The 12,006-nt window shown below is 42.2% G+C and overlaps 1 protein-coding gene across 1 annotated transcript in view; it reads left to right on the top strand.

Annotated features, from left to right (window-relative positions):
• The first annotated feature begins 242 nt into the window (after positions 1-242).
• The window catches only part of golga7bb (golgin A7 family, member Bb), a 45,121-nt gene continuing 33,357 nt past the window's right edge, over positions 243-12,006 (top strand). Inside the window, exon 1 of the mRNA XM_057848720.1 lies at positions 243-368. Within this exon, the coding sequence (XP_057704703.1) occupies positions 357-368 (12 nt within the window). The 5' untranslated portion in view covers positions 243-356. The remainder of the gene's footprint in view (positions 369-12,006) is intronic.

The raw sequence follows: 12,006 nt of genomic DNA, 5'->3' as shown, positions 1-12,006 counted from the left end.
CACACAAAAAAACATTTTTTAGCACTGAATGACTTTACGAGAATAGACTCTGATGAACAAAAATAATTGAATGGCCCAAAAAAAATACAGAAAGTATACTATAACAATAGAGATTGCAATTAATATATTTCTATGACAAGGATAGGACTAAAACTATGTAATGCAGACACACAAATACACACATCTTCACATGCGCACATCACCATGCACACACCCACTCCCGTGCTCGCCGCATTCCGGCCGGGCTGCATGAGTCGCGTTGTCGTAGCGCACGACAACAACACAGACGCACGTCATCCTCCTCCACCACGAGGGACGCATCCACCGCATCCTCGCTGTCCGTGCACCGCAGCATTATGGCGACAGAGGTGAGACATTCTTCCTCTTCTTCTCCACCTGGTGCCTTGATAATTCTCCAGATTTACTAGGCTGGGAAAAGTCAGAGCTGATGGTGGGTTAGTCATAACTGAATTTGCCTTTATTTCCCTCATTTGTGTGTATTTTGAGCTCCAGTTATAACTGTTGCTATTGCTTGAGTTAAACTGCTAGGTTGTAATTAAGAGTAGTGATGAGGCAAGGAGTCGTCAGCACCATGGACAGGGGCGGGCTCACTGTTTTCTATTAAACATTAAAGGATCACGTTAAATCACTTTGTTACCATGAATAATGCAGATTGAACAAGACGGCGTAGCTTTGCTGTTTACGCTTAACCAACACATTAGGGAATAATTGCACGAGGTGCAGACAACAATCTTTTACATAAGATATGAGTAATTTTCAAAGATTCAACAATATACTTAGTACTGAGGTTGAAGCGAGCTAGCATAAACTAAGAGGTGTTTCATAGATTTGGAAACAGGTAAAAATACATCTCCAAAAATAAACATTTTAAATAAATAAAAAAACAACTCCCTCGCCCTCATAACGACGATAGATGTCCAATACATTTTTACTGGGAGGGGTGGCAGTAATTGCTCACTGTTAGCCATCCAGATTCAAAATGGATTTGATGCCAGTCCACATCAATGGCAGCCCAAGAGTTTATACATGCATATTGTGTAGATGTACACTTCAAATTTATAACGTCTTAATCAGATTTTTTTTTTTTAAATCTACTCAAATAATTTTCTCCATCTTGTTTTGAGTGTTAAAGGCTAGTTAACAAATTAATGAATCAGATTATTTCACTTAAAGTGTGTATGACACCAAAAAGCATGTTTATTTCATATTTCACGCGTTGTTTTGTGCTTCCGAATGAAATGGACCGCTTTGATGTGTGTGGAAGCGATCGTTTTATATATTAAATTTTTGAATCTTGCGCCATGAAAATGAGTGACTTCCAGCTTCAGTCTCTGGTTTAGAACGAATGCGAATGTGACGTCACCCGGGTAATCATCTCAAAATGCAGCATTGCTTTATAGCGTGCAGATGGACTGCGGAGTCAGCTGATTTTGCGGATTAATTTGTTTATTTTTCGCATCACGCCCGCCAAACGGCTGCAGAAGATTGTTGCTGCACCAGGGAGAGGCGTGTCAGCCTTTTTGGGTTTCAAAAGGTTCCCGTTCACCGTGGACATTGGCCAAAACAAGCCCTACATCTGTGGGACCATTGGATTTACGAGGAAGTGAGCAAACATCGTATTTTGTATTATGTCAAATACTGGGATCATGGCACATGTTATAATACGTAGGAGGCTTGCATTTTGTGGCTGATTATCCACCAAAAATGCCTCTTGGCCGACGACCGGCGGCTTATCGCACACCCCCCCGCTGGGAGAGCGCTATACTCGGCTTATTGCCCTCTTCGTGTGCCCGGTGTTCTGTCAAATTTTCAACACTTTGTGTTAAAAATGGCCGCCAATACAGCGATTACAAAGTAAACGCTACAAACTTTCTTTAAATAAAGGACTATTTACTTACGTTTGATCATGGACAGACATGTAGAAAAGTTCTCCTCAGACACATCCTGCCATGTTAGCTGCACAACAACTGCACGCCACTCTCTGTTTACGTCTTCGCCATGTACTAAAGCATTATTTTACGCCATCATGTTGACCATGTGGCAGCTACGCGCTCTTCCAACGTCAGCCAGTTTGTCATGCGGTACTCTCCAGCTGCTTCCCCGGTAAGCTTTCCTGTCGGTAGCAGGGGAACGAGCTGTAACTTGCTCGCCGCCGGGTGGGTTGCCGATCGGCGATGACAATCGACAAGCCTGCCGCTGTGTGACATGATCCCGGGTAGTTTTGAGTGATTTTTCGCTTCGAAAGCCGAGAATAGACTTTGAAACATCACTCGGGTTAGCATGTCGGCTAGAAATCACGCCTCTTGGTTTGTTTACATTCTCTGAAGATGAGGCAGGGAAATGACAAAAGCCTGACTAACTAGTTTAGTTTAATCATTTAGGAGGTAAAGGTGAAGTTGACAGTTTTGACCATTATGGTGTAATATTGCCATGTCGTACTGAATAAATGCATTTTTATTATTTCATATTCCATTTAATACAAGACTGTTATTTATCATGACCATACCATTTATTTAGCAATTGGGGAAAAATACTTCGATAAAAGAATATCCTGTAAAAATATTGGAGTAGAGAGACTGAAACGTTGACATTGTTCAGCTCTCTTTGTCGCATTTTCCTCGTTCTGAATAATTCCCCCTCAATGGGTTGAATTCTAAATCTGATAAAACCATGCCGACGTCATCCTCCTGGTGGGGATGCTAGAGCCCTATAATGTTAGGCGTGGCTAAACGACAAATTAAAAGACTAATTTCTCGTCATCTGCGCTTTGCCAAATTGTTGTATATAGTCGAATCGTCTCAAAATATGATTTGAATTCACATAATAATGCAATTTAAGACTTTTTTTCGAGTCGTACGCACTTTAAGTACTGTATTGCTATTTGTTCTTTTTCAGCCCATACATCTAAAAGTTGGTAATTTTTCAACTCAATCAGGGGGAATTATTCAGAATGAAGAAAATGCGGCGAAGAGAGCCACAAAAGGTCATTGTTTCAGTCTCTCTACTCCAATATTTTTACAGGATATTTTTTTTATTTAAGTATTTTTCCCCAATTGCTAAATAAATGGTATGATCATGACAAATAATAGTCTTGCGCTAAATGGAATATGAAATGATAAAAATGCAACTACGACATGGCAAAATTAATCCACAATGGTCAAAACTGTCGACTTCACCTTTACTGTCGCACCTCCCAAACGATGTTCTATGCCACCGTAGTAAATCCGGCTATTGTCATTTCCCTGCCTTGGCTTTGGAGAATGTAAAGAAACCAAGAGGCGTGACAGCTAGCCGACATGCTAACCCGAACCGAGTGACATCTCAAAGTCTTATTTTTGCATTTCGCGCGAAAAATCACACAAAACTATCCCGGATCATCTCACACGGCGGCAGAGTTGTCGACTGTCTTTGCCGATCGGCAACCCGCTCGGTGGAGAGCAAGTTAAAGCTTGTTCCCCTGCTGCGGACAAGAGAGCTTGCCGGGGAAGCAGCTGGAGAGTACTGCAGGACAAACCGGCCGACGTCGGAGGAGCGCGTAGCTGCCACATGGTCAACACGAATATGGCGTAAAATAATGCTTAACTACATGGCGAAGAACATTCACAGGGCGGCTTGCAGTTGTTGTGCAGCTAACATGGTAGGATGTGTCTGAGGAGAACTTTTCTACATGTCCGTCCATGATCAAACGTAAATAAATAGTCCTTTATTTAAAGAAAGTTTGTAGTGTTTACTCTGTAATCGCTGTATTCACGGCCATTTTTAACACAAAGTTGCAATTGCTGATGGGGTTGAAAATTTGACAGAACACAGGGTACACGAAGAGGGCAATAAGCCGAGTATAGAGGGGGGCGTGCAAACAAGCCGCCGGTCGTCGGCCGAGTGGCATTCTCAGTGGACAATCAGCCACAAAATGCAAGCCAACTCCATATTAAAATGTGTGCCATGATCCTAGTATTTGACATACTACAAAATGTTTACTTACTTCTTCGTAAGTCCAATGGTACCACAGTAGTAGGGCTTGTTTTGGCCAATATCCGCGGTGAATGGGAACCTTTTGAAACCCAAAAAGGCTCACATTCCTCTCCCTTGTGCAGCAACAATTTTCTGCAGCCGTTTGGCTGGTGTAATGCGAAAAATAAAATAATTAATCCGCAAAATCAGCTGAATCCGCAGTCCATCTGCACGCTATAATGCAATGCTGTATTGTGAGATTCTGACTCGGGTGACGTCACATTCGCATTCGTCGTAAACCCGAGACTGAAGCCGGAAGTCACTCATTTTCATGAGCGGGATTCAAAAATTGAATATATAAAACGATCGCTTCCACACACATCCAAGCGGTCTATTTCATTCAGGAGCATAAAACACCGCGTGAAATATGAAATAAACATCCTTTTTTTGTGTCATACGCATTAAAATAGGTCTTTTAAGCTTATTTTCAGTAGCTATTTTTCTTATTTCAAGAAATCGGAATAAAATTTACTTGAAGATATTTCACTTATGTCTAGTAGATTTACACTGAACGCAAGGGAATTTAACTAGTTTTAAGTAGCTGTGTTTTTGCAGTGTAACTAATGTTCTGACTAGTGTGTGTACTGTGCTTTAAGCAAATAAACACCTAGCTCCTGTTTATGACCTTTATGATGTCACTTTCAAGCTTAAGGCATAGCCACCTCAGTTATCATAATAATGACTTCATGGGGCATACGGTTAGCTAGCCTAGAGCATTATTTAACCTTGACGTACCGTATGATCTTTCTTTCAAATTTCTTTTTATTGGTGTTAAAAAAAAAATACAGAACACCCCTCCCAAACTAAACAAAATAATAATAATAATAAATAAATTAAAAAAAAAAAAAAAAAAAAAAAAAAAAAAAAAAAATTGTTTCACTCTAAGTTATCCAACACAAACAACCATGAAGTCTATGTCTAATCGTAAATGTCCAGAGAGTCATAGAAAGTTCTTCCGTGCCATCACTTCGATACATAGTGGTTACGGAATAAAAATACAGTGCAATACATTCAAATGTCCCACCAAATAGGAGCAGCATGGAAAGCGACCGTACCGTTGCCCATCCCCCATGGCTAAATTAGCAATATAACAGTGCATATGTCATTCCTGCACTTGTGTAGTGGTGTTGTCAAAGAATGAAAGAAAAGGTCCCCATGTATTATAAAATTTCTTTTCAGAACCGCGAAGAATATATCTGATTTTCTCGAGCCTAAGATTCATCAGCACATCCCTTATCCAATGCGAAGTTGTGGGTGGGGCAGCCTCCTTCCACCTCAAAAGAACTAAACGTCGCGCCAAAAGGGTGGTAAAAGCAATAACCCTACACCCCCAAGTAGGCAGCCACAGACCCTCCGGTAAAACTCCAAATATTGATATTATAGGATCAGGAGTGATTCCGACCCCTAACACGAGGGAGAGGGCTTCAAAAATACCCTTCCAAAATATTTCTAAGCTGGGACATAACCAAAACATATGGATCAGTGTTGCATCCGCCAGCTTGCACCTATCACACAAAGGGCTGATTTCTGGAAAGATTCTGGACAATCTTACCTTAGAATAGTGTACCCGGTGTACTACCTTAAATTGAATCAGAACATGACGAGCGCACATAGATGAATTATGTACCCTACCCAAAACCTTAGACCACAGTCCCTCTCCGATTGGTGTTTGAAGATCCCGTGCCCACAGGTCTTTGATTCTGGATAAGGACGGAGCTACCTTATTAGAAATTAGATTAAAAATGCGCTTAATTCCCCCTTTCTCTGTCGGATCTAAAGACATAACATCATCTAAAACTGTTGTAGGAGGTTTATTTGGGAAAAGCGATATAATACTCTTAACGAAGCTTCTAAGTTGCAGATATCTAAAATGATGAGAGTTAGGAATATTAAATCTTTGGACTAGCTGTGCGAAAGAGGCAAAAATATCATCCACAAAAAGGTCATTTAAACGTGTAAGACCCAGGCTGGACCACAAATGAAAGGCTTTATCGACTGTTGAGGGGACCAAAAAATGATTCGATGCCACTGGGCTAAAAAGACAAGTACCAACTACACCATTTTTTTTCCTAAATTGAGATAGTATCCGAAGGGAGTGAGATAAAACTGGGTTATTTCCTGATACCCCAACTTTCAAGGGCAGTGGCGCACCACACAAGGCGGCTAATGAATTTGGGAGACATGCACAAGCTTCCATCTGCACCCAAGCGGGACCATTCTCCTTAAGATGGTAATATAACCAATATGCCATACAATTTAGATTTGCGGCCCAGTAATACAACTGAAAATTAGGAAGAGCCAAACCGCCGTCGCTTTTAGCCCCTTGCAGGAATTCTTTACGTAAACGTGGCTGTTTATTATTCCATATATAAGAAGAAATAATTGAATCCAATTTTTTAAAATATGAAACAGGAATGAAAATAGGCAAACATTGAAACAAGTATAAATATCTGGGCAATACCGTCATCTTGACAGCATTAACGCGTGCTGCTAGTGAGGTATGCAGCAGTGACCAATTAGCCAGGTCAGTCTTAGTCCTGACCAAAAGCCTGTCAAAATTATGCTCACGGAGTGCCTTATATTGCTTGGTTACCGATATTCCCAAGTAATTAAAGCTACTAGTATTCACTTTAAAAGGCAGGCTGACATCACCAATTTCAAATTTGTGAACATCTAAAGGCATCAATTCACTCTTATGGAGATTGAGCTTGTAACCTGAGAATCTGCCGAATCGTTGTAGCAGGTCAAGAGCAGGTGGAATCGAACTTTGTGAGTTAGATATGTAAAGGAGTAAGTCGTCAGCGTATAATGAAACTTTATGTTCTATGCCTCCTCTATTTATTCCTGTTATATATCGGTTAGATCTAATAGCAACTGCAAGAGGTTCAATGGCCAAAACAAAAAGCAGAGGGCTTAGAGGGCAACCTTGACGTGTCCCACGATATAAATTAAATGGCTCTGAAAGCTCATTATTAGTTAAAACCTTAGCCACAGGTCTGGAATATAATAATCTAATCCAAGATATAAATGTAGCCCCAAATCCAAACTGTTTTAACGTCTCGAACATATAGTTCCATTCCACCCTGTCAAAAGCCTTTTCGGCATCCATAGCTATAACACATTCAGAGGCAGACTGGCTAGGAGTGTAAATTATGTTAAATAACCGACGGATATTGAAAAAGGAACGTCTATGTTGAACAAAGCCCGTCTGATCATGGGTTATAATATTTGGTAAAACAGACTCCAAGCGATGCGCAAGTACTTTAGCTAGTATTTTGTAGTCTGTATTTAAAAGAGAAATAGGCCTGTAAGATCCAAGTTCCAATGGATCTTTATCTTTTTTCGCTAACAATGTAATGCAAGCTTGATTTAAAGTAGGTGGAAGGTAACCTGAGGAAAGGGACTCGCCATACACAGCCGTCAGAATGGGAGTCAACTGCCGAGCAAATTTTAAATAAAACCCACTGGGGAAACCATCTAAACCAGGCGCTTTCCCAATTTGGAGCCCGGCTATGGCATTCCCAACTTCTTGCTGAGTCACCGGCTTATCCAATTCTGAGACTATTTCGGGAGATATCTGTCGAGATTCCAAATCCTTAAAAAAACTTAGCATGGCCTCTGTGTCCCTGGGAGCCTCTGAAGTATATAATTCACTATAATAATCCTTAAAAGCTGTATTAATTCCCGGCTGATCCGTAATAATTTTACCATCCAACGTGATGCCGGTGATAGTGAATTTTGATTTAACACCCTTTAGTTGCCTAGCCAAAATTGAGCCCACTTTGTCCCCATGTTCATAAAAATTACTTCTACTCCTATTCAGCAGATTCTCCACAAAGTATGACGAAACACAGTCATATTCTGATTTGAGACGAAGTCGCTCTTTATACAGAGCAGGAGATGGAGATTGTGCATAAGTATTATCAAGGTCTGCTATTCTCCGGTCCAAGTCTAAAAGTTTTGCATTGGTTTTTCTCCTTTTGGCAGCCATATAAGAAATGGTTTGGCCCCGTAAATAGGCCTTGAGTGCCTCCCAAATTACTGAAAAAGAAACCTCAGGGGTGGTATTGATATCTAAAAACAGCGTAATCTGATCAGAAAGAAAATTTACAAAAACCTCATCTGCTAGTAAAAGTGAGTTAAACCTCCAATTCCTGCTGGTAGCACCTGCTTCCGGTAAATTCAACTTCAGCACAAGGGGTGCATGATCTGAAATAACTATAGTTTGGTATTCACAGGAGCGAACATTGGATATTAGTCTATTATCTGTAAAGAAATAGTCTATTCTGCTGTATGTATGATGTACATGTGAAAAAAAAGAATATTCCCTATCTTTTGGATGTAAAAAACGCCATATATCAGAAATGCCAAGTTCTAAAAAACAAGATTGAAGGTAAGAAGCTGATTTGGATGCAACCCTGCCAGGCTTATGTGACGACCTATCGAGCAAAGGATCCAAACAAAGGTTAAAGTCTCCACCCATTATAAGTAAATGGGAGTTGACATCAGGGAGCAATTGAATAAGTCGTACGAAAAACTGGGCGTCATCCAGATTTGGAGCATAGACACTAGCTAAAATTACCTTTAAATTATAAAGGCTACCCTGTACTATAATGTATCGGCCATTTGGGTCCGCTATGACTCCAGTGGGAGTAAAAAATATATTTTTATTTATCAATATGGCTGCCCCTCTTGCTTTAGCTTGAAAGGTCGAATGGAAGAGCTGCCCCACCCACTCACCTCTCAGACGGGAATGATCTGACCTTCGAAGATGGGTTTCTTGAAGAAAGGCGACTGCAGTCCTCATTCGTTTCAGGTGGACCAATACTTTCTTTCTCTTAACCGGGTGGTTAAGGCCTTTAACGTTCCAGCTTACCAGATCATGGTCGCTGTTCATGACGCTCCTCTGTGTAATGTTATATAGACAGTAGTCAGCATTAAACCCAAAAAATATAGTAACAGTTTGACAGCATTAATGACAAAGTGACAGCAAATGACAATATTGCTGTGAGTGAAACCCCAACCCCTTAACCCTCCTCGAACCCCTAAGGCGAAACTAGCTGTCAGAGTAAACAGCACACCTTCCCTAACTAACTCTAAAACTTCCAGATAGAGCTTAACTCTAATCCCTCACCCGCTAAAGTAATAGCATAATGATCCCCATGACTGTGAAAACCCCATATTGAAAACTTTATACTTTATAACAAAAGACCCCAAGTATGGGGGGGACAAAACAAACCCGAGTTTGCACCGAAACTAGCAGGTCCATCAACCTGCCCAAAAAATAAAATATAAATAAAATATCACTATTACTTCAGTATGAGCAGGTCCTTCATATAATTAACTGAATAAATAAATGCCAACGCTAGCAACAATCAGAATCGATATGCCACGTGTCTTCAGAAGGGAAAAAAGAAACAAACAAACAAACAAAACAACAGCACGTGGTAATAATGAAAAACAAAACAACAAAAACAACGTTGTGCAATTTAAACATGTAGCTAGCAAACTGGCAGCAATAAGCAATGGTCATAAACCAAAACTGTCACTAACATACATGAACAAAACTGAATAGAGTCAATGTGCAGCACCATCAAGCTTTTGGATGTAATTATTCGCTTCATCAACCGACCCGAACCAAACGCGGGTGCCGTCAGCCTGAACGATCCGAAGCCGAGCAGGGAAGAGCAGCGAGGGCCGAAGACCCTTCTCATATAGCGCAGCCATCACCGCGCCGTAGGGTTTCCTTTGGCTCACCACCTCCGGAGTATAATCCTCATACACTCTGAAAGCGTGCCCCTGGTACTCGAGCGAGCGTCTCTTCCGTGCCTCCCGGACCAGCAGCTCCTTATTCTGGTAGCGATGAAAACAAACCAGGACGGGCCTTGGCTTCCCGTTAGCTGGTTTGGAGGTTGGATTACGATGGGCTCGATCCAACTCCGGAGCTGTTGGGAAAATTCCGCCCCCCAGCAGATCCTTCAAAAGTTTGGAAAAGAACTTCGTCGGCTGCGGGCCTTCGATACCTTCAGGTAAACCCACAAGGCGAACATTGCAGCGACGATTTCTTCCCTCGATATCATTTAGTTTAGCCGATAGCCGCTTGTTATCGAGCCGAAGTGCGTCACATGTTGTCTCAACACGTTCCAATCGTTGGTGAAGGGACTCCGCATTCTCCTCTAAGGAGACCAACCTGTTGTCGTGATCACTAACAGTTTGTTGGAGCCCGTCAAGCTTCTCACTGAGTTCGGCAAATGAAGACTTTAAGTCCTCTAAGAGAGTCGACCGGTGTTCGGCTAATATGGCTACTAGCATCGACTCGCTAACCGGCGTGGTATCTGCGTCGGGCTTTCCGACCAATTTAGTCTGCTTTGGCGGCATCGTTCCACTCCAAGCAACAAAACAGCAGGGCACAAGTCAAAAGTTAAGTTTTAGCAATCATCAGGCAGGTGGGGAATAAAGTTCGATGTATTTGCGGGAGAGCGAGGCAAACACGTCTCTACTCCATGCCTGCCCGGAAGTCTCCGTACCGTATGATCTAATGTAGTATATTTGACGTGGTCGCCAGTATGGATACTCAACTCAATTCATGAAATACACGTACACTTCAATACAAATGTGCCAGTGTAGAAACAGGTCAAATAGAAATGGCTTTAACCTATGAATTATCCATGGCATACGACAGTACTTTGTGTCCATCAGAGCTCAAAGGTGGTATCAAACACTTTCCTTCCTGTCTCCACTACTTTATCCTTTCTTATTTTATCTATATCATAAATAAAACACACTTTCACTTTTACCTTGAAGTGAGCAGTCCGCCATTTGGATGATGGCCCAAATACAGTATGTCTTTACAGTATGTCTTCAGAACCACAACCATAATCTTATGAAAAGTATACATTAGTTAAAAAAAAAAAAAAAACTCTAGTAATATTCAGAGCAAGAGATGTATAAACAATATTTGTTACAATCAACCCACATGAGTAGAATTCAGATTGGCCATTCACAGAACAGATCCATCCATAATCCGTGGTCGGGTCGCGGGGGCTGCAGCTTTAGCAGTGAAGCCCAGACTTCCCTCTCCCCAGCCACTTCAACCTGCTCCTCCGGCAGGATCACAGGGCGTTCCCAGGCCAGCCGAGAGACAGTCTCTCCAGCGTGTCCTGTGTCGCCTCTCCAGGGAGGCGTCCTGTAGGCATCCGAACCAGATGCCTGAGCCACCTCAGCTGGCTCCTCTCAATGCAGAGGAGTAGTGGCTCGTCATGTCATCGAATCTCATCCCGACCCGGAGAGGGCACGCCACCCATTTCCAAATGATGACCATGGTCTCAGATTTGGAGGTGCTGACCTTCATCCAGACCGTTTCACACTCAGCTACGAACCGCTCCAGCTAGAGTTGGAGGTCACGGCTTGATGAAGCCAACAGCACCACATCATCTGCAAAAAGCAGAGATGCAATGCTGATGCCACCAAATCGGACTCCCTCGACGCTTCGGCTGTGCCTAGAAATTTTGTCTATAAAAATTATGAACAGAATAATGACAAAGGGCAGCCTTGGCGGAGTTCGACCCTCACTGGGAACGAATTCCAAACACTGACACTGGTAGTACAGGGACCGAACAGCCCTTACCAAGAGGCTCGGTACCCCGTAGTGTCGGCGCACCCCCCACAGGACCCCAAGGCACACAGTCAACAGTGCAAACAATTGTTTGTAAGTATAAAGTGCATGGCACTGTTTTGTCAGTGCCACGATCAGGAAGAAAACGCAAGCTATCACCTGCTGCTGAGAGAAAATTGGTCAGGAGGGTGAAGATTCAACCGAGAATCACCAAAAAGCAGATCTGCCAAGAATTAGAAGCTGCTGGAACACAGATGTCAGTGTCCACAGTCAAGCGTGTTTTGCATCTCCATGGACTGAGAGGCTGCCGTGCAAGAAGGATGCCCTTGCTCCAAAAGCGGCACCTTAAGGCTCGACTG

This window comes from Corythoichthys intestinalis, chromosome 10 (assembly GCF_030265065.1).
Source record: "Corythoichthys intestinalis isolate RoL2023-P3 chromosome 10, ASM3026506v1, whole genome shotgun sequence".
NCBI classification, from domain to species: domain Eukaryota; kingdom Metazoa; phylum Chordata; class Actinopteri; order Syngnathiformes; family Syngnathidae; genus Corythoichthys; species Corythoichthys intestinalis.
Note: the sequence above shows the minus strand (reverse complement) of the source record. Positions and strands in the feature narration are given on the sequence as shown.